Consider the following 24,428-nt stretch of genomic DNA (forward strand, 5'->3'; position numbering starts at 1 on the left):
CTGCTTCCCTTTCATGTCCCTCGACTCTTATAACTGCCATTTGGTTTCTGTACAAATTGTAAATAGCCTTTCGCTCCCTGTATTTTACCCCTGCCACCTTTAGAATTTGAAAGAGAGTATTCCAGTCAACATTGTCAAAAGCTTTCTCTAAGTCTACAAATGCTAGAAACGTAGGTTTGCCTTTCCTTAATCTTTCTTCTAAGATAAGTCGTAAGGTCAGTATTGCCTCACGTGTTCCAGTGTTTCTACGGAATCCAAACTGATCTTCCCTGAGGTTGGCTTCTACTAGTTTTTCCATTCGTCTGTAAAGAATTCGTGTTAGTATTTTGCAGCTGTGACTTATTAAGCTGATAGTTCGGTAATTTTCACATCTGTCAACACCTGCTTTCTTTGGGATTGGAATTATTACATTCTTCTTGAAGTCTGAGGGTATTTCGCCTGTTTCATACATCTGGCTCACCAGATGTTAGAGTTTTGTCAGGACTGGCTCTCCCACGGCCGTCAGTAGTTCCAATGGAATATTGTCTACTCCGGGGGCCTTGTTTCGACTCAGGTCTTTCAGTGCTCTGTCAAACTCTTCACGCAGTATCATATCTCCCATTTCATCTTCATCTACATCCTCTTCCATTTCCACAATATTGTCCTCAAGTACATCGCCCTTGTATAGACCCTCTATATACTCCTTCCACCTTTCTGCTTTCCCTTCTTTGCTTAGAATTGGGTTTCCATCTGAGCTCTTGATATTCATACAAGTTGTTCTCTTATCTCCAAAGGTCTCTTTAATTTTCCTGTAGGCGGTATCTATCTTACCCCTAGTGAGATAGGCCTCTACATCCTTACGTTTGTCCTCTAGCCATCCCTGCTTAGCCATTTTGCACTTCCTGTCGATCTCATTTTTGAGACGTTTGTATTCCTTTTTGCCTGTTTCACTTACTGCATTTTTATATTTTCTCCTTTCATCAATGAAATACAATATTTCTTCTGTTACCCAAGGATTTCTACTAGCCCTCGTCTTTTTACCTACTTGATCCTCTGCTGCCTTCACTACTTCATCCCTCAAAGCTACCCATTCTTCTTCTACTGTATTTATTTCCCCCATTCCTATCAATTGCTCCCTTATGCTCTCCCTGAATCTCTGTACAACCTCTGGTTCTTTTAGTTTATCCAGGTCCCATCTCCTTAAATTCCCACCTTTTTGCAGTTTCTTCAGTTTTAATCTACAGGTCATAACCAATAGATTGTGGTCAGAGTCCACATCTGCCCCTGGAAATGTCTTACAATTTAAAACCTGGTTCCTAAATCTCTGTCTTACCATTATATAATCTATCTGATACCTTTTAGTATCTCCAGGGTTCTTCCATGTATACAACCTTCTTTCATGATTCTTAAACCAAGTGTTAGTTATGATTATGTTGTGCTCTGTGCAAAATTCTACCAGGCGGCTTCCTCTTTCATTTCTGTCCTCCAATCCATATTCACCTACTATGTTTCCTTCTCTCCCTTTTCCTACACTCGAATTCCAGTCACCCATGACTATTAAATTTTCGTCTCCCTTCACAATCTGAATAATTTCTTTTATTTCATCATACATTTCTTCAATTTCTTCGTCATCTGCAGAGCTAGTTGGCATATAAACTTGTACTACTGTAGTAGGTGTGGGCTTCGTATCTATCTTGGCCACAATAATGCGTTCACTATGCTGTTTGTAGTAGCTTACCCGCATTCCTATTTTCCTATTCATTATTAAACCTACTCCTGCATTACCCCTATTTGATTTTGTGTTTATAACCTTGTAGTCACCTGACCAGAAGTCTTGTTCCTCCTGCCACCGAACTTCTCTAATTCCCACTATATCTAACTTCAAACTATCCATTTCCCTTTTTAAATTTTCTAACCTACCTGCCCGATTATGGGATCTGACATTCCACGCTCCGATCCGTAGAATGCCAGTTTTCTTTCTCCTGATAACGACATCCTCTTGAGTAGTCCCCGCCCGGAGATCCGAATGGGGGACTATTTTACCTCTGGAATATTTTACCCAAGAGGACGCCATCATCATGTAATCATACAGTAAAGCTGCATGCCCTCGGGAGAATTACGGCTGTAGTTTCCCCTTGCTTTCAGCTGTTCGCAGTACCAGCACAGCAAGGCCATTTTGGTTATTGTTACAAGGCCGGATCAGTCAATCATCCAGACTGTTGCCCTTGCAACTACTGAAAAGGCTGCTGCCCCTCTTCAGGAACCACACGTTTGTCTGGCCTCTCAACCGATACCCCTCCGTTGTGGTTGCACCTACGGTACGGCTATCTGTATCGCTGAGGCACACAAGCCTCCCCACCAACGGCAAGGTCCATGGTTCATGGGGGGGGGGGGGGGGGGGGGGGGGGGAAGGGAAGGTAAGAAATGGAAATGTTTCAAACAGCCAGAGACAGCCAGTTATCATGTGCTAATGTGCTACAGCACACTGTAAATACTGCACTCAAATTATCCCATTTCTCTTTTAATGTGAGCCAGAAGTTGCACTAAAATTCTGACATTTCTGTTCAAATGTAAGCCAGAAATCACAATAAAATTATTCCATTTCTCTTCAAATATATGCTAGTATGCAAATATGCAAACAAAACAGATGAAAACACGTTTTGTTACGCTCTCTCTGCAATAACTAGAAACCAGTATTGAGTGCTGAAATGATGGTCAACAACACTATGATCAACTCAGAGAAGAGAAAGAACTGTCTGTTTTCAACTGTGCATGCTCTGATGTGTTGTCATCCCTTCTGGCTCTAAGTTCTGTGTTGCTTATAGCACCTACAGCGTGAGGAATTTTTTAGGATCAGTTGATGTTATAGTGCCATGACCGAATGGTTAAGCACACTGACTGCCAGTTCATCAGCTCTGGTTTGATTCAAACATTTTGCAAGCTTTTGGGGCCAGTGTGGCCTCTTCTTCTGGCAGAAGGGTTGAAGGGGAAGGAAGAGGGTGTCAAGGAAAATGACTGGTGTGGTTTAGGAAAATGGGAAGAGTTGGGAAATGTTGTCCAGGACCCCAGATCGAGAGAGATTTACCGGATAGGATGAGAATGAAAGATTGATTCTTGGGGATAGCAAAGGATGAGATTTGACAACCTGAGAGCTTGAAGACTGTGGAAGACGGGGTAATACAAAAGACAGTGATCGCTGCCAAAACATCATCGACCAGTTACTAAGAGCAAATAGCTAAGTTGGTTTGTTGGTTGGTTTCGGGGAAGGAGACCAGACAGCGAGGTCATCGGTCTCATCGGATTAGGGAAGGATGGGGAAGGAATTCGGCCGTGCCCTTTCAGAGGAACCATCCCGGCATTTGCCTGGAGTGATTTAGGGAAATCACAAATAGATAAGTCCCTTGTATATGATAGAGATGGGAGGGGCTGAAAAATAGATGTATCAGAAAATGAAAGACGTAAAAAAACTAAAAGGATTGGAGAAATGAATAGTTACTGTGAAAAAATACTAGATTGAAGAAATTAATGTAAATTAAAGGCGAGAACCAGGGACATGTTGTATTTCCTGTTCCTACCTGCGGAGTTCTTAGAAACTGGTATCTGGTAGAAGATACCAGGTGGCAGGTGCGGTGAAACAGGCACCGAGGTCACAACTGTCTTGTTTTAGAGCATGTTCTGCAACAGGATTTTGTGTGTTGCCAGTATAAACCTCTGCCTATGCCCATTCATCCTAACTGATAACTTAGTGGTAGTCATGATGGTGTAATATGATGTTTTGTTTCACAGGTGGCTTTCCCTTTGATAGTATATGTTTTGCTATCAGGTCAGGTATAGGTGGTGGTAGGAGGGTTCATACTGTAAGGTAAGTCGTACAGCACAGCTGGATGCAGGGTAGGAGACATAGAGTAGAGAGATGGGTGCAGAAGGAACATAGGGTCTGACAAGGATATTGTGTAGCTTTGAGAGGGTGACAAAAAGCTATTCTAGGTGTGGTGGGCAAAATCGTGGGTAGAATGGGCCTCGTTTCAGGGCATGATTTTAGAAAGTAATAGGCTTGTTGAAGTAGCTGATGAAATACATTCAAGACCAGAATAATACTGATTGACAAGTAGTTTACTCCAAAGTTGTTTTTTGGACGGATCAGCAGTACCAGGATTCGCTGTGATGACCTGGGAAATCTGCTTTCGAACTAGGCTGGTAGTTAGGATAATTATGTCCTGCGAGTGCTGAGTTGAGAAAGGTGTTGTATTTCTGTAAAGAGTCTGCGTCTGAACAAATAAGTCTGCCCCAAATGCCGAGGTTGTATGGGAGGGAATGTTTCGACATGGAAAGGATGGTAACTGCAAAAAATGTAAATAGTGTTATTTGTTAGTAGGTTTAATGTGAACAGAAGCATGTAACTGACCTTCGGTGAGATGAGATCAACATCAAACAAAGTGGCATGGGATTTGGAACAGCACTATGTGAAATTTAATTGGGAGAATGTATTTAGAGATTCTAGGAATTTTATCAGCTCAGCCTGATCATAAGTCCATATGGAAAAGATACGTCAATGTATCTTAACCGGGGGCCAAAGGCTTACGGATCCCAGGAATGCCGCCTCCAAGTGACCCCCGCTTTCCTCAGATCCATGAGACTTTGGCCCCTGGTTTGTTTAAGGTACATTGATGACATCTTTGCCATATGGATTCATGATCAGCCTGATCTGTTAAAATTCCTGGAATCTCTAAATACATTCTCCCAATTACATTTCACATGAATCTATTCTGAATCCCATGCCACTTTGCTTGATGTTGATTTCATCCTCACTGAAGGTCAATTGCACCCTTCTGTTCACATTAAACCCACTAACATACAACAGTACGTACTTACATTTTGACAGTTGTGATCCTTTCAATGTCATATGTACCCTCCCCCATAGACTCAGCATTCAAGGCAAACATATTTGTTCAGATGCAGACTCTTTACAGCAATGCACCACCTTTCTCACTCCGGCATCCACTGGGCATAATTATTCCACCAGCCTAGTTCTAAAAGCAGTTTTTCCGGACCATGATATCCAATCCTCATTCTGCTGATCCGTCCAAGAAACAACTTTGGAGTATACTACTTGTCAGTCAGTATTATCCTGGTCTTGAATGTGTTAATCAGCTATTTTGACCAGGCTATGACTTCCTAAAATCATGCCCTGAAGTGAAGTCCATTCTACCTACGATTTTGGCCACCACATCTAGAATAGCTTTTTATCGCCCTCTCAATCTACGCAATATCCTTGTCAGACCCTATGCTCCTTCAGTACCCATCTCTCTGGTCTGGCTCCTATCCTGTGACCATTCCCGCTATAACACTTGCCTTGTCATACGCACGCTCCTAACATCCCTTAAATGAGCCATGGGAGAGCCATCTGTGAAACAACACATCATATACCACCTGTTATGTGAACATTGTTCAGAATTTTACATAGGCATGACTACCGCTAAATTATCAGTTAGCATGTAATGGGATAGGCAAAGGGTTAACTGGAACACACAAGATCCTGTTGCAGAGCATGCTCTAAAACATGCCAGTTGTTACCTCAGTGCCTGTTTTTACCACACATGCCATCTGGATTCTTCTCTCAGACACCAATACCTAAGAAATCCACAAGTCCATCAGGCAGTACAACTTGTCCTTTGTTCTCGCCTTCTACCTGCCCTTAATTTATGTTAATTTCTACAATCTCTGTATTTCTTCACAGTAACTATTCATTTGTCCATCCCCTTTTAATTTTCTACATCTTCCATTTTCTGACCCATCTATTTTTCTTACCCTCCCACCTGTATCACATAAAATGGACTTAGCTTTTTGCTCTTGGCAACTGGTGGACAATGTTTTGGCAGTTATCTCTGTTTTTTATATTGCCCTATCATCCACAGTCTTTAATCTTTCAGGTTGTCAAATCTCGTGATTTGCCGTTCCCAAGAATCAATCTCTCGTTCTCATCCTGTCCAGTAAATCTCTCTTGATCTGGGGTCCTGAGCAACATTTCCCAACTCTGTCCCTTTTCCTAAACTGCACCTGTCATTTTCCTTGACCCCTCTTTCTTCCCCTTCAACACTTCTGCCAGAAGAAGGAGCCAGAGGCTCCAAAATCTTTCAAACTGTAACTGTAACCCTGTGTATATGTGTGTTCTCCTGCTGCTGCTTAGTGAGTAGATTTTTTATCTATCCAGTTACGTACATTTTCAGAACTTGATTATTTTCCTTGGTATTGTAAAATTTAAATATTTTTAAACAATCCAATTTATACATATAAAATTGATGTATTTAATTTAGTTATGATTACTACTCCTGCAAGTCAAAAGGCTTCATAGTATACTGGTAAAATTTTGCACAAGCCATAACTGCAAACAATCCCACTGAAATTTATAATAGTAACAATGTGATTTCCAAACTGCACAAATGTATGATTTGTGAATTGCAATCACCTTTATATACAGTGTGGAGAATCATGAGCTTTAAAAGCAACTGATTCCTAGTTGAAACGATGTTCAGAATGGCAGAATACTTGCAGTATATTATGAAGTTAATTGAGTTTCTGAACATTACATTGTGATATCAACTACTCGTAATAAATTGCAAGGGCATCTTCCTATCATTTTTCCAAAAGGTTTTTTTCTTTTTTTTCCGGTCATGCCCTTTTGCCATCTTACCCAAGTTTTCCAAGAATAGCCTCCACTGGCATTATTCCTTTGCTCTTATTCTTGATATTGTATTCTATGCAAAGTTTGTGTGTTATAGCATTTGTATTTTTCTATTCACAGGCCCTACAGCTTTTTAATAAGTCTAATGATCTTTACTGCAAAGTAGCTGAGGCCTATGCTGATTATCTCATAGCAGAGCATAAATTTCATGACGCAGGAATAATGTATGAACGTAGCAAGAAAATGGAAAAGGCACTGGATGCTTACCAAAGGTCTCTGGATTGGCAGGAGGCTTCCATTGTGCTGTCCCAGCTGAATTACAGGTGTGATAATTAACCATACTAGTGATTATTGTCTAAAAGTACAATAACAGTGTTATGTGATCAACCAAATGAGGTACTTGAGCCACTGGATGTACGTGTAGGAGGAGCAGGGTTGAAATACCCAGATATAGATTTTCCTTTGAAATATGGCATCCCAGTTAAGACACAAGTTGAAAATATGGTCACTATTTTTTATAAACTTAAATTTGCCATATTTCGTGACAGTACCTTTTCCATTAGACGTTTGCAAGCAAATATAAGTCTTGGCTTCAGTTGTCTAAGTATGATTCCACAATGCATCGTTGTCGGCTGCAGAAAATGACGTGGTTCAGCGTGTTTCTCTCATTTTGGTGTTTCAAATACAGTTTCTTCAAATGTAGTTTCTTCTTTTTAGTTAATACAAAAATAATAGTAACATTATTCAAAATTATTTATGACGGCGACCTTCACATTGTTCTTCCGTCAACACACACCAAGAGTTAGCTTCCGACTCGGACTGACTATAGTCAAAGACTACTCCAATGTCAAAGATATTTTACACAATCAGTTTCTTTGCTATTCTTCGATACATTTTCTAATAGTAATCAATACGCTTTTACTCTCAAAAACAGAAGTAAATTAACATATAATAAGACAAATTATAATAAATTCTGACAAAAATATAAGAAAACATTTTCAATTCAGTATCAACAAATACGGTAAAAAAAATAACATCTCCCAGATCCATTACAACTGCTCCCCAGGGCTTTTGTTGTTATGGACATATACAACAAAATCCCGACAGCACTCAGTGGTGGATCTGTATTACACAATTAGTACATTAATGATGCAGTCTGATAACCTCTTCCAAATTTGGACTCTTTGAATCTGTGGACTTGTTACTGGCTGTTGTTGCAATGATACTTCCCCATCAATCCCATACACAAAAATTTCAAGTAAAGAAATTATGTAACATGACAAATATACATGGTATAAAACATACATGAGAAATATTCTAACATACAGCATACAGATTGAAAATAATAGAAAGGTAAAACTCCTTTGCTAGAATAAGATATCTACAACCCCTTCTTTAGTCACACTGTGCCAACTGGCTCATGAACATATATAGTGTAGTGTTTTTTTTATATTTGCCTTATATATATATATTTTTTTTAAATTCTGATTTTTTTAAATTTTTTATATTTTTTTTTATTAGTCATGGTTTTTTTGTTTTTTGTATATTTTTTTTGCTTATGATTTTCTTTTTAAATTTTTTTTACTCATGTTTTTTTTTTATTTTGTAATTTTTTTTCTTATGATTTTCTTCTTTTAGTACAGCTAAAGATACATCAGTATTATCTAAATTTTTGCAATTGTTTATATACACTTGCCTCTCTACTACAAGTCACATTTTTATGAAGAGTACTTTTGCTCCCCACAACATCAGTATAAACAACAATAAACTGCTCATATATCATGAGGCTTTATCTAAAATTGGTTTTGAAACTTATACCTTTGCATGCATGTCCTCACATGCATGCTTTCACCCACAGGGAAGACTTAGCTTCCAAAATTAGGAAAATTTCAGAAATGCTCACTAGGGAGACTTTTTTTTGTAAAAAAGTAAAAATAAATCTTTCTCTCATTCTTTGTTACATCAGTGTTTTTTCATCAGTTTCAATTAACATGTGACTTCAAATTATTAATTTATACATGCAAATATACATACTTGGTTGTACAGGTAGTTTTGTTCTAACAAGCATATTCCAGTGGAGGACTTTTGTTTTAGATGATAATAGGTTACTTAAATTTTGAAATTATGATTTCTGTTCATACAGTTTTAAAGAGACAACATTCCTGAGACCAAATAATTTCTTTGACTTAGGATACACCAAACGATAAGCATTAGGGTGTGGATTTTCTATGACTTTTCTCATGCTTGAGCAACATTCTGCTTGCAAATGCTATGGTACAATGTATCTTAACTCCATTCTCTACTCTTTCTTGAAATAACTCTGCTCCAAGCCCATAATTACTGCTATCAGTGTTCAAACAAAATGGTAAATTAAAATCAGGTCTGTGTAATAAGTGTTGCTTCCTCAACTCTTGCTTAATTTTATCAAACTCTTCCTGACAACTTTTATCCCAAACCCAAACAGTGTTTTTCTTAAGTAACTGACTTAAACATGGTGCATTCAGACTCTGATCACTTATATGTTTTCGGTAATAACCGCATAACCCAAAGAACCACTTTAATTGTTTTTTAGTCTTAGGAATAGGAATTTCTGAAATTGCTTTAATTTTTTCTGGATCTGCCAAAATTCCCTAGTCTGTGACAACATGACCCAAAAATTTTAATTCAGAATCTGCAAATTTACATTTCTCTAATTTCAATGTCATCCCCCCTTTTCTAAGTTTTTCACAAACTGACTTCAAAATCAAAAAATGTTCCTCCCAATTTTTCCCTGTAACCAAAATGTCATCTACATAGATTATCAGTTTATACGCAAGTTCTTGCCCCAGTACATGATCCAAAGCTCTTATAAATTCGGAAACAGAAGAATTTAACCCAAATGGCACAACACAATATTGGTAACTCTTACCATTGTACAAGAAAGCAGTATATTTTCTAGAATTAACCGAAAGTGGTACTTGATGAAAACCCGAAGTTAGATCCAAACTTGACATATATTTTATATCTGTAAATTTATAGAGTAACTCATCAATATTTTCAGGATGGTCTGTCTGTCTGAACAAAATTTTGTTTAAGTGTCTAGAGTCCAAAACCAATCTTACTCCACCATCTTTTTTCGAAACTACTACTAGAGGATTATTATATGCACTGATACTCCTTTCTATTATATTACATCCTTCCATCTTTTTCAGCTCTTTCTCAACAGCAGGTCTTTTTGATATTGCAATAGTGTATGGTTTTATGAAAAATGGCTCATGAGGTTTTACCTGAAGCTCACACTGGTAACCCTTTACCCTACCAGGTATGTCACTAAAAACATCACTGTATTGCCACAGCAGATCTTCTAACTGTTGTTTTTGCTCCCCAGATAAATTTGGTGTTTCTGAAATTTTCAAATTTACTAAATTCCCAAATTCAACTTCATCAGTATCAAATCTATGAATTTCAATATTCTCCAATCTATTTTCTTTTAGTAAATTGATACTGTCAAAATTTCCATTACTCTGATCACCAAGAGTGTTCACAAAATTTGTCTGAATGTATTCCCTTTCACTAGTTTCTATCAAAAGTTTTCTTCCAACCCAATCAAATGCTGTATTTACTTTTACTATCCAATTCATACCCAAAAGAAAATCCTCATTAAATTCCTGAATTACAAAACATCCGTGTGTGAACAACTTGCCTTCAATTAAAAATGTCACTAAAGCCTGGCTTTTTACCAATTTACTGCTCTTCCCAGTAGCACCTTTTATCTTTACCCCAACAACTGGCAGTTCAACATAATCTTTCCCCACTTTCAATTTCTTGCTTAACCTTTTAGATATTCCCGAGATCTCACTTCCTGTATCGATTAAACATTTACCAATCCAGAACCCAATTTGAACTTTTGTATAAGGACTGCAAAATTGATCACTTTTCTCAGAACCTGTATCCTCATGTAATAAATCACTTTCAATTTCCCCAAACCTATACTTATCAGAATCATATGGTATACCATTATATGTATTATTTGTCACAGTTATAAAATTTGCACAAGATACAAAATTGTCATTAGTACTCTCTATTATCTCAAATAGCCAAGAATTTTCATCCAAATCACATTGTATACTATTGAAGTACTTATCCTTCAGCTTTTCAAAAATAAAATATCTCATCTTTTTCCACCACTCAGGACATACAGTTTCACATACATTAATAAGCATCTTTCTAAAGTTCAGTATCTATAAAAGTTTCACTTAGGTTAGAAGTTATACATGTGTCATCGTTATTTGTGTAGTCAGATTCTTTACCAGCACCATCTAAATTCACACTTTTACATACACCCAGATTGCGAGTATTATTCATCCTGGTAACGTCCCTGGGAATTTCTATAATATTCTCACTATTTAATCCATTTTCAACCATGTGTATACCCAACTCCCTATTTAAACTAATGAAATACCTTTCCTCAACATCATCATCAATACCATTACCATCATTATCAACTTTATCAACAACATCATTATCATTACACATATTCAGGTCATACACATTCAAATTATCCCCCAAAATATTATTTCCCCTTTCTAAAGTTACCAGATCCCTTTCACCAACATTTTCATTCTCACAGCATGCATTCTCTCTTTCATTCACACACATCTCTGAACTACTGCAAATTACATCATCCGACAAAGTGTTTTTCTTTTCTGCCCAAGTGTAAAACTCTGTTAAATTAAATGAATCACAATTACTTTTATCTACTGTATGTTCTTGTGTATTGAAAATGTTATCTTTATCATTATTATTTTCCTCTTGAAATTTCTTCAATAAGTAACAACTAATGACCTCATGTGATAGCTTAGGTTTGGAACTGACCTGTTTGGGTTTATGATAGTCACATCCATTGGTCCTTTCATCATGCTCACCTTCTGCCTCAACCTTGCGGACCTTCAAGGGGGCGTCTACTCGTTTTTTATTTCCGGTTCCTGTTTGAACTGCTGATTGTGGTTCTGCCAATGTCTCTGATCAACATTTCTGATCCCATTCCTATGCCATCCATTACCTGATTGTTCGTAGTTTCTATTGTACTGACCTCTATCAAAATTTCTGTGATTCTGATCCCTAAAGTGTTCTCTATTTTGTTGATTATTAACGCGAAAATGTTGTTCTTGTTTTGGATAAAAATTATGGTCCTTCTTTTCAAAATTGCTATATCCCCCTGAATTTTGACTGACACCATGATAATTGTTTTGTTCCCTTTTTTGAAAGTTGTCATTTCCCCAATTTTGACCATTACCTTTCTGAGTAAACCCACTGTGTGTTCTTGTTGTTACCCTATCCAACTTTTCAATATAATTGAGAAACTGCTCTACATTACTATCAGGACAATGAACTAAACTCAACTGCATTGCTGATGGCAATCTTCTCTTTAAGGTATCAATTTTGATCAAGTCATCCAAAGGTTTTGTTAAATGAATAAGTTTTTGAAGTTCACTTTTGCAAAATTGTTTCATGTTCCCATCTGATTCTCTATAGTTTCGCCCATTCAAAAATTCACTTTTGATTCTAGTTTGTTTAAGATCATCCCAAAATTTTTCCAGAAATTTTGATTCAAATTCTGAAAAGGTCATCCCCAAAGTTACAATCTGGTTTGCCCAAGTCAAAGCTTCCCCTTCCAAGAATTTTTTCACAAATTTAATTTTTATTTCATCTGGTGAGTGAGGTAAAAAACAATCCTTACAATACTGCATAAAATCAACGGGATGTAAGGGTCCATCTACCGAAAAGTGCTTCACTGGAATATTAGATATAAGATTACACGTGTTGACATTGTAATTTTTGCTTTGAAATTCAATGTTAAAACTTTCAATTTTTTCGCTAAGTTCTTTGACAGATTTTTTGTTTTCTAAATCATTGCATTCTACTTTTTCTTCTAGAGTAACCAAACGATTGTCAGTTTCTTGTTGTACATTTTTAACTAAAACTTTTGTATTCTCATCCAAATTTTTAATTTCCCCTTTTATCTCATTAAAATCAATTAAATTTCTTTCCCTATCTACCAGTAACTCATTTTTTACAGTATTAATTTCACCGCTCAATTTAACATCAATTTCATTTACTTTTGCTTCCACAGATTCAATTTTTTCCTCAACACTGCCAACTCTGTTCGAAAGCTCACCCACTTGGGTATTGACTGCTTGGACTTGCAACAAAATGTTATCAATTTTTTCATCCCAGTATGTCTTATTGTCGTCAACTGATTGTTTAATTTCTTTCGTGAAATTTACAAGAAAACTTTTTAAATCAAATTGATCGGTTCTTTCTCTTTCATTTGACCTGTCCTGATGTTCGAAGTCTATTAAATTACTACTTTCTACTTTAGGCACAATACTCTCGAAAATCTCATAAGTCATTGTGAAGAACAAAAATTTACACACAACAATACAAAACAAGATAAAAATATTGTTTTAACAAAATACGAGGGTTTCGTGACTTGTCTGGAACACACTTCTCCTTTTGCAAAACCGTTTTCCATCCATATGATTGTTGACCAAAATTCTTGAAGTATTTTCTTCTGTCGAAAATTATATTTTTTGCCGAAACATTTCTTCTCCAAAACTTTTACTTCCCGATGAACACAAACACTGTAACACACATTCTGAAGAAACTGGTATTAACACACAAAAATTTTCTTCCTTGTAGCACTGTTGAAGATCTCGTGAACACAATATCCCGGCTACAGTCCCCAGTTGAAATATGGCATCCCGGTTAAGACACAAGTTGAAAATATGGTCACTATTTTTTATAAACTTAAATTTGCCATATTTCGTGACAGTACCTTTTCCATTAGACGTTTGCAAGCAAATATAAGTCTTGGCTTCAGTTGTCTAAGTATGATTCCACAATGCATCGTTGTCGGCTGCAGAAAATGACGTGGTTCAGCGTGTTTCTCTCATTTTGGTGTTTCAAATACAGTTTCTTCAAATGTAGTTTCTTCTTTTTAGTTAATACAAAAATAATAGTAACATAATTCAAAATTATTTATGACGGTAACCTTCACATTGTTCTTCCGTCAACACACACCAAGAGTTAGCTTCCGACTCGGACTGACTATAGTCAAAGACTACTCCAACGTCAAAGATATTTTACACAATCAGTTTCTTTGCTATTATTCGATACATTTTCTAATAGTAATCAATACGCTCTTACTCTCAAAAACAGAAGTAAATTAACATATAATAAGACAAATTATAATAAATTCTGACAAAAATATAAGAAAACATTTTCAATTCAGTATCGACAAATACGGTAAAAAAAATAACATCTCCCAGATCCATTACACCTTCTTCCCCACTCTTATATAATATGAAATTGTGGCCTTTATACTGACCTCTTTCTCAGTTGAATGATAAACCCTAGTCATGGATTTTCTTTAACTGCTTCAAAATGCATTTGGAGAATTCAGTCCCTGATCTCAGGAGGATACCAAAGTTTTCCGTGTCACATTGAAAATTCAAATTCATAGTGCAAAGATGCTGCATTTATACCAAAACTGCATTGCAGATACCACAATGTTTAAAAGTGTGGGAGTGTTACTTAAATAATTTTGCAAAAAATAATGTGTATTTGACAGTTAAAACATAACAAAGTGACCATTGTATTAATAAAGAGGTTTGTGTTTTACCTGTTTGGACATTGTGCTGTATAAGACTGGTTCATCTGTTCTCCTTTTATGTTGTTAGACCACGGCGTCTTGAAATGCTGTGTCAGACTCTTGCACTGGCTGCATGGGTATTACTGGAACAGAACTCATTAATAATGCCATAACTGTTGTTAAGTAATATACGAAGAGCACTCGTAATTGTAACCTGCACATTGTCCATAAATGTTTACATGAGTAACTGGATAACATCAAACTCCTGTCAAATCTACATCTATATACATACTCCGAAAGCCATTGTGTAGGGCATTTCGGAGAGTACCTTGTACCACTGTTAGTCATTTCCGTTTCTGATCTACTTAGAAATAGAGTGAGGGGAAAATGACTGTATGCTTCTGAACAAGCCTGAATTTCTCGTATCTTCTTCGTGATCCTGAGGCAAAAAGTATGTTGATGGCAGAAACTCATTTTGCAGTCAAATTCAGATGCCAGTTATCTAAATTTTCTCAGTATTGTTCTGTGAATGCATCCCGTTCAAAACTTTCACATAGAATGAATGACATTTCATTAATGTTTCATTTGTCTGAATCAATATCACAGCTGTTGTCAAAATTATATGTTCTCTGAGGACTTGACATTTCTTAAAAGTAGGGCGGCAGTGCTAGGAACTTCTGTATTCTTGTCTATGGAAACACTTTGTCCCGCGAAGTTCTGTGATCTCGATACCATCTTGAAGATGTGTCATTCCTCATTCGATGTGACACTCTATATGTAAATAAAATTGCAGATCCACACAATACTTGTACTATCTTTTGTAAAAACATCCAGACCACTGTAGAAATAACACCACTGGTCAGAATGATGTCAAATTGCAACGGAATATTATCGGAGAAGGGAGAACATATGGCACTAGAAAAATAAATAGCTACAAAATGTAGCAATAGAAGGCACTGTAAGCATCATAATTTAATAGTGATCGACTACAAATGACAAATGAATCATACATCAATGCCTAAGGTGAACATTTGACGTAAAACAAACTGTACTACTCAGTGTGCATGGGTGCACAGGTGTGATATTGTTAATTATGTAAGCCCATCCACCATGGGAAGGTCATATCACATTGGATGGAAAAAATCAATTTTTAATTGTCCTCAGGCTAAAGACTGCATAAAAAGCATCAGTCAAAATCAAATCTGATTATTAATTTTTGTGTGACTGGCGCAAAACATGTTCAGTATGCTGTCCACTGTTTTCTGCAACAAGTTGAAATCGAGAAACAGAATGTTCCACAGCTGATTGAAGTGTTTCCGGGCTCACATTCAGAATGTGTTACGCAATGTGTGCCTTCAATGCAGCTAATTTTGCAGTCAGAACACTGAACACAACATCTTTCAGATAGCCCCACAGCCTGAAGTCACACGGATTAAGGTCAGGTGATCGGGATGACCAGGCTGTAGGGAAATGGTGACTGATAATTCTAGCATTTCCGAAATGGCGTTTAGCAGCTGCTTAGCTGGATTTGCAATGTGCAGAGGTGCGCCATCTTGCATGAAAATGATACCATCCACACATCCATGCTATTGGAGAGGTGGAATGACATGGTTGCACAAAAGACACTTCATAACGCTTACCAGTGACGGTACAGGTAACTGGACTGGAAGCATCTGTCTCTTCGAAAAAATATGGCCCTGTGATAAATGATGCCATAAACCCGCACCACAGAGTGACCTTTTCAGGATGAAGTGATACTGGTTGATTTGCGTATGGGTTTTCCGTTGCCCAAGTTCGACAATTCTGTGTATTGACATATACTGTCAAATGGAAGTGGGCTTCGTCAGTCTTCCATGGCCAATCATTGTCCACTTCCACACGAGCAAGAAATTCTAAAGCAAAGGTCTCTCTTGCTAACAGGTCAACAGGAAGCAACTCGTGCACATGGGTAATTTTGAATGGATAGCAAAGAAGGATGTTTCGTACGATTTTACGCATCGTGCTTATGCGTATGTCTAATTTTCGGGCAATTCTCCATGCACTAGACGTTTGCACACCACCACTCATCTCCTCTTGCATTGCTGTGGCCATTGCTTTCACTGATGGAGAATCAATTCGTTTCCTCCCTTGACCAGGTTGCACACCAAAAGAACCTGTCTTTTCGAATTCCCGAATCATTTTCTCCAAACCCATGGCAGTCATTGGACCAACGCCTTTTTCAGACCCTTCAGTGTCTGGAACTTCTGCAGAGCAACATGTGCACAGTCATCATTCTTGTAATATAGCTTTACAAGCAGAGCGTGATCCTGCATTGAGACAGTCATGGCGAACATTGCAGATGTGAAAGGAGGAAAAGCTGTGTACTCGGCGTGTTTATACCAACTTCAATGGCTGATGTGCATGACAGGTGTTTTCATTCACGTATTTTGACACATACAGCGCCAACTATTCATCAATTTTCACACTGTTTTTCTTCTTCTGCCATATGTTTTCCCCTTTCTCTGATAATATTACATTGCAATTAGGCATCATTCGGAGCAGTGGTGTTGTCTCTACAACGTTGTGAAAGTTTAACTTTAATTATAATCATCCTGTACATTACTCTGCTGATGCAATAGTGGATATTAATTTAATGGTGTCATGACTGAGAAGCATGAACTGCTGATGAAAGGTGTTGCATTGTGTTCATTAATGAATTGCTGTAATTGCTGTTATGCAGTACCCTAAATGACTGCCGTCAAAGGGGTGTTACTCCTGGCCACATAGTGTAGGGAGGCTTTCAGTATGACTTCATCATGGCTGGTGTGAGAGAGAGAACTTTGAAAGCACAATCGTGTGTCACGGACATTCTGCGTTCTCATTTGACAGCTTTGTGATGCCATAATGCTTATCCACACAAGATGTGTCACTCTGAACTGTCTGCATAATGTTGAGGCAGTCCTGTGCCCAAAAATTCCCCTATATCTGTCCCCTATACATCATGTGGGACCAGCTCAGATGTCAATTTCACCTCATTGTCAGTATTCACGCTGTCGAGAAACATTAAAAACAGTTCTGGACAACTTTGCTTCAGGAGAGGACGCAGTGGCTTTATGATACACTTTCCAACCAAATTTGTGCAGGAATCCAGTCCAGAGCGGATTAAATGTCATACAGATAAGTGGTCAATATTGGTATGAAATAGCTATTAAACTTAGTCAGTTTGTTGGTTTTGGAATCAAATCATCCCATAAAAGTTATCCTACTTGTTGGTAGAATTCAGATCCTTTTTGCACTGTGTTGGTGATTTCATTTCTGTCAAGTTATCACTGGAGATTACACTTCTGAGGGAAGGAGAACTGTCCACACACTCCAGTTGGTGGTCTCCTAGCTTTACACTTGCTGGTTGTCCATCTCTGTTGATTGCCATCACCACTGTCTTGGTCTTGCTGATGTTGAAGTTATATTTCTGGAATTGAGATTTCCATTCATTGAGTCTGATCTGTACTTCTTATTCAGTTTCACCCCATATCATGAAGTCATCAGCAAAGGCAAATGCATTCAGATCACCTGACTTCTCCATGACATTCTGCATTATAGTATCCATAACAGTAATGAATAATAGTGGGGACAGTGCACTTCCTTGCTGAACTCCACTCTTGGTCTCGAACCATGATGATCATCCTTCCCCAATTTGTACACAGGTAGTACAGTCTTTGTACAACATCTGAATTTTTCTTATTAGTCCTTCAGGCACATTCTCTTTCCTCAGGTATTCCCCGATCTTATCTCTCATAACACTATCATAGGCTTTTTCTGTAACCAGGAATACAATGACCAAGTTCTTGCCTTTCTCCCAATACTTTTCCACCAACATGCGGGTGCTAAAAATTAGATCTCTTGTTGATTCGTTACTTCTTAAGCCATATTGTTCCTCTTCCAGCTGTGGTTCTATGATAGTTCCCAGTCTCTTTTCTGTGATATTCTCAAGTATTTTCAGCCCATGAGACAATAGGGTTATTCCTCTATAGTTGGTGGGTTTCCACCTGCTACCTTTCTTAAACAGGGGAATTATTACACCCCTGCTCCAATCCGCAGGTATTTTGTTATCTGCCCGTATGGCATTGAGTGCTTAGTTCGGCCATTGTATGCCTTGGATACCTGCTGCCTTTATCATGTCTGTGTTCACTTCATCTGCACATGAAGAGTTTCCTTTAGGCATAGATTTTAAGGCTGCCTCTGTTTCTGTTCTGGTGATGGGAGTTTCCTCATTGTAAGTGTGGATTTCTAGTTCTGTATATGGTTCTTCGACTGATCTATTTAATAGGTGGTCAAAATGGTTTTTCAGGACTTCTCTCATGTCACTTTCTGTCGTAACCAGATTTACATTTTCATCTTCTAGTGCTTTTATGGTATTCATTGGATTCCTTTTACCTCTGATAACCTGATACAACAGTTTCTTAATACCTCTACTGTCCTCCTCCAATTTCTGAGTGAATATCTTCTATGCCCTGGTCTTTTATTCTGCCTCATCTCCAATAAGTTCTGGTTTATTTTTCTCCCGATCCCTCTCTTTAATGAAGAGATTTCTTTCCTTGATTACTGCTCTCTCACTTTCATTCCACCAAGGTGTTACCTTCTCTCTTGTCATCATATTTGTCTTTCCACAAACTTCGGTGGCTTTCTTTTCCAATGTGTACCTTAGTCTGGTCCATTCTGCCTCTCCATTTTTCCTTTCATCTCTTGATAACAGGGATTTTATCTGGTTCTGATATTCAGCTCTCTTCTCTGTTTTCTGGAGTTCCCATACTTTGATTTTTGGCATTTTCTTGTTCTGTATTTTCGGCACATTGAAGTTTCTCAGGTCTGCTACTAATAGATGGTGATCACTGTCAAGGCTCTCGGTAGGGATTACTCTGACATTAGTTGCCATTCTACTCCTCTCTTCATCCATGATGACATAATCGATTACGGTCTTTTGTGATCCATCGCAACTGTATCGTGTTATCTTATGGCTCTGTCTCTTCTTAAAACAACTGTTTTTCACCACCAACCCATTCCTCATACAGAAGTCAAGAAGATGCTCACCTTCTATATTTCTTCTACCATATCCATGGGGTATAGGAGTGCAGGTAAGATACTACAAACAGCATAGTGAACGCGTTATTGTGGCCAAAATAGACACGAAGCCCACGCCTTCTACAGTAGTACAAGTTTATGTACCAACTAGCTCTGCAGATGATGATGAAATTGATGACATGTATGATGAGATAAAAGAAATTATTCAGGTAGTGAAGGGAGATGAAAATTTAATAGTGATGTGTGACTGGAATTCAGTAGTAGGAAAAGGGAGAGAAGGAAACGTAGTAGGTGAATATGGATTGGGGCTAAGAATGGTGTCAGTTTCACCATGAATAAAGATCTAGAAGGAATCACTGACATTCAGTACTTAACTGAGAGAATAATGAAGATGACTCGCACATTCAGGGAGAGAAAAAATAACTTTAGTACAGATGTATGCACCTCAGACTGGATGTTGTCAAGAGGATAAGAACAAGATTCTTGAAGATTTAGAAAAAGTCATTAGTAAATAGAGAGTGATCATTATAGAAGACCTAAATGCACAGATAGGGACAAACAGAATAGGATATGAGAATTTAATGGGACCCCATGGATGTTGATGTTGTTGTTGTTGTTGTTGTTGTGGTCTTCAGTCCTGAGACTGGTTTGATGCAGCTCTCCATGCTATTCTATCCTGTGCAAGCTTCTTCATCTCCCAGTACCTACTACAGCCTACATCCTTCTGAATCTGCTTAGTGTATTCATCTCTTGGTCTCCCTCTACGATTTTTACCCTCCACGCTGCCCTCCAGTACTAAATTGGTGATCCCTTGATGCCTCAGAACATGTCCTACCAACCGATCATTTCTTCTAGTCAAGTTGTGCCACAAACTCCTCTTCTCCCCAATTCTATTCAATACCTCCTCATTAGTTATGTGATCTTCCCATCTAATCTTCAGCATTCTTCTGTAGCACCACATTTCGAAAGCTTCTATTCTCTTGTTGTCTAAACTATTTTTCGTCCATGTTTCACTTCCATACATGGCTACACTTCATACAAATACTTTCAGAAACGACTTCCTAACACTTAAGTGTATACTTGATGTTAACAAATTTTTCTTATTCAGAAACGCTTTCCTTGCCATTGCCAGTCTACATTTTATATCCTCTCTACTTCGACCATTGTCTGTTATTTTGTCCCCAAATAGCAAAACTCCTTTACTACTTTAAGTGTCTCCTTTCCTAATCTAATTCCCTCAGTATCACCCGACTTAATTTGACTACGTTCCATTATCCTCGTTTTGCTTTTGTTGATGTTCATCTTATATCCTCCTTTCAGGACACTGTCCATTCCGTTCAACTGCTCTTCCAAGTCCTTTGCTGTCTCTGACAGAATTACAATGTCATCGGCGAACCTCAAAGTTTTTATTACTTCTCCATGGATTTTAATACCTACTCCGAATTTTTCTTTTGTTTCCTTCACTGCTTGCTCAATATAAAGATTGAATAACATTGGGGATAGGCTACAACCCTGTCTCACTCCCTTTCCAACCACTGCTTCCCTTTCATGTCCCTCGACTCTTATAACTGCCATCTGGTTTCTGTACAAATTGTAAATAGCCTGTTGCTCCCTGTATTTTACCCCTGCCACCTTCAGAATTTGAAAGAACGTATTCCAGTCAACATTGTCAAACGCTTTCTCTAAGTCTACAAATGCTAGAAACGTAGGTTTGCCTTTTCTTAATCTTTCTTCTAAGATAAGTCGTAAGGTTAGTATTGCCTCACATGTTCCAACATTTCTACGGAATCCAAACTGATCTGCCCCGAGGTCCGCTTCTACCAGTTTTTCCTTTCGTCTGTAAAGAATTCGCGTTAGTATTTTGCAGCTGTGACTTATTAAACTGATAGTTCGGTAATTTTCACATCTGTCAACACCTGCTTTCTTTGGGATTGGAATTATTATATTCTTCTTGGTGTCTGAGGGTATTTCGCCTGTCTCATACATCTTGCTCGCCAGATGGTAGAGTTTTGTCATGACTGGCTCTCCCAAGGCCGTCAGTAGTTCTAATGGAATGTTGTCTACTCCCGGGGACTTGTTTCGACTCAGGTCTTTCAGTGCTCTGTCAAACTCTTCACACAGTATCGTATCTCCCATTTCATGTACATCCTCTTCCATTTCCATAATACTGTCCTCAAGTACATCGCCCTTGTAGAGACCCTCTATACACTCCTTCCATCAGGTAAAGAAGAAAATTCTATAGCTATGAAACTACAACAAACTATGTGAAAAAACGTGTGAACCTCTGTTAACACCATATGTAAATGAAAATGATGATATTCCAGAAATTCTCACAAAATAAATAAGAAAAGCTGCAGTTGAAATGCAGGATGGAAAAGCAGGAAGTATTAAGATCTGTATGACTGAAATACTTAAGCTTACTTTGAAGAAACAGAAAATCATTTGGCTAAAATCTTTACTGTTTGTACCTTGTTGCCATCTGCAACAAAGCAAAGATAATACTCACTGTATGTACAAAATTTTCACAAAAATGTTGACAAATCACATCAAAACTGTTGTGGAAACTGCGCATCTCAGAGAACAAGCTGGATGCTGCAGTGGCTATATCACAATTGACAATCTTGTGTGAAGTAATTAGTCGAGCCAGTGAATATGAAATGTCATCGTCCATAGCTTTTATAGATTTGTGAAACTGCTTTTGATTCTGCCTGCTACCGTGTGATTGCAAGGGCACTGAATGAAGACAATGTGGAAACAAGGTACAGAAATATATTAGTCAACGTCTGTGGTACCTTGATAGCTGCTGTCAACGTAGGACAGTACATGAGAGAATTTTCCATAGGTAGAGGAGTAAAGCAGGGTGACCTCTATAAACGTGAAACTATTGCGTTGGTGCGTAAGTTCGTAGCATTTTTCCATAAGATTTATAAACACAACAGATACACATAACGGAGACTTTAGTCATCAATAATATTTTCTCCTTCACTATTTACAACAGTCTGCAATTGTTGGAGCAACTTTTTGCTTCCGTGACTGTAGAACATGTGATTTAGATGTGGAGAACTTGTTGGGCCATATTCGGACCGCATTTTCATCAGAAAGGAAATTCGTTGAAGTTTGTTCGGTAGAGAATGGAAAAAGTGAAAATCTGAGGGTGCAAGATCAGGTGACTAAGATGGGTGCATGGGTGCAGAATTACTTTCCAGCCCAACTCCTGTATAGTGTTAGTCGTCGTCCTCACCCATCCAGCCTCCCTGTTCCTATTCCAGCACTACACAGCCCTCATTCCACCATCACACACAGTCTTTTTACTTCTCTCCTTTTCCGATAACTCCCTCCCCCCCCCCTCCCCCCCCCCCCCCCCCAATCTGCCCTGCCCATTGTCTATCCTCCCAACTGCACATAGCTGCCATACCCTTTCTCCACCTCGTCCTTGCGTGCTCCCTAGCAGCACTGCACTCTCCACCACCCCTACCCTAACACAATCTCACACACAAAATTCAAGCTTTCGCAACCCACGGTTGCTTCATCAGGAAAGAGGGAAGGAGAGGGAAAGACGAAAGGATGTGGGTTTTAAGGGAGAGGGTAAGGAGTCATTCCAATCCTGGGAACGGAAAGACTTACCTTAGGGGAAAAAGGGACAGGTACACACACACACACACACACACACACACACACACACACACACACACACACATCCGCACATATACAGACACAAGCAGACACATATATACATACAGTTTCAGGTGGAGGTAAGGAGGAGGAGGCTGGGGCAGGGAGGAGGAGGGATAGTAGGGTAGGGGTGGTGGACAGTGCAGTGCTGCTGGGGATCACGCAAGGACGAGGTGGAGAAAGGCTATGGCAGCTATGTGCAGTTGGGAGGATAGACAATGGGCAGGGCAGAGGTGGGGAGATTGAGGGGGGGGGGGGGGGGGGGGAGAGTTATCGGAAAAGGAGAGAAGTAAAAAGACTGTGGGCGTGGTGGAATGAGGGCTGATAAAGACCTTACAGGCCAAAAGCTTTATTTGTGACAGTCTTTTTCTTGTGCCTATCTGTTACTTAGCATCTCTGCTATATGGTGAGTGGCAACTTTCCTTTTCGTGTTATTGTTACATTCCATTCTGAATTTTCCATTGTTTGATTGTATAGTGTTTTTTGGCAGTCTTGGAGAATGCAGGCGGGCGTTGTCATGGAGTAGCATTACTTCATGCACTCTTCTGTCTGTGTGTAACGAAGCAGGGTTGCCCACTGCTATCCTGTTTTGGTTTTACACTCCTTCAGTAACTTAGTTAAGCAATGAACTTTTATTTATTTATTTTTTTCATTTTCACTACTCAGATTCCGACTACAGATTCTGTGGCCTTCAGCCTCATAGTACAGAATTCAGAAATAGTTTAAATAAAATTCCCCTAGTAAAATCTATGATTTCAGTACATTGTAATGTCTATTGTGAAAGTAATGAGCTAATTAGTTTTATTGGAAATGCGTCCTATTGAAAGTTATGAGCAATGACGTATATTGTGCAATACATATTAAGTAAAATTCGAGTGAGCTAATAGATCGAATTCAGCTATAAGACTTTATCCAAAAGAAAGCCTAAATTTTACTGATTCCAGCAAAGTGTTTAAATTAACCTAAAGTCTATTAGTTAAATAGATATTAAGACTTGAAATCTGTAGCCTGTATGACTTTCAGTGCCAATTGTGACCAAACTACTAAATAATTCCGAGACCTGTTTTGATACTTTTGCTACCTTTATTTTTCTACGTAAAATGACTCCAGTCTCAACTTTGTAAGTGCAGTAATTAAGAATTAAGTAAATTTGAATAAGTAAAAATTATTGTTCAAGATGGCTGGCATGATAAGTTGGGAATTCCCACTGCAGATGCATAAGTTAGTTCCGCGTATTTAAATTGATACAGCTCACTCATGTTATTTAAGTAATAAAGCCAAATAGTTAACTTCAAAACCAATTAGAAAGGATCATTTTAACCCTGGGAAATTATAAACTATAATATATTAACAGAAATAGTCAAATATTCAAGCACCCGTCTACGTATATAAGGTCCGAGCTGG

General features: G+C 38.2%; 1 protein-coding gene across 2 annotated transcripts in view; it reads left to right on the top strand.

Annotated features, from left to right (window-relative positions):
- Nucleotides 1-24,428, top strand: part of LOC124622262 (elongator complex protein 1) — a 159,660-nt gene that overhangs the window by 25,365 nt on the left and 109,867 nt on the right. For both annotated transcript variants that reach the window (XM_047147924.1, XM_047147925.1), the window contains exon 7: nt 6,782-6,984. In XM_047147924.1, the coding sequence (XP_047003880.1) occupies nt 6,782-6,984 (203 nt within the window). The remainder of the gene's footprint in view (nt 1-6,781; nt 6,985-24,428) is intronic.

This window comes from Schistocerca americana, chromosome 7, assembly GCF_021461395.2.
Source record: "Schistocerca americana isolate TAMUIC-IGC-003095 chromosome 7, iqSchAmer2.1, whole genome shotgun sequence".
Lineage (NCBI taxonomy): Eukaryota > Metazoa > Arthropoda > Insecta > Orthoptera > Acrididae > Schistocerca > Schistocerca americana.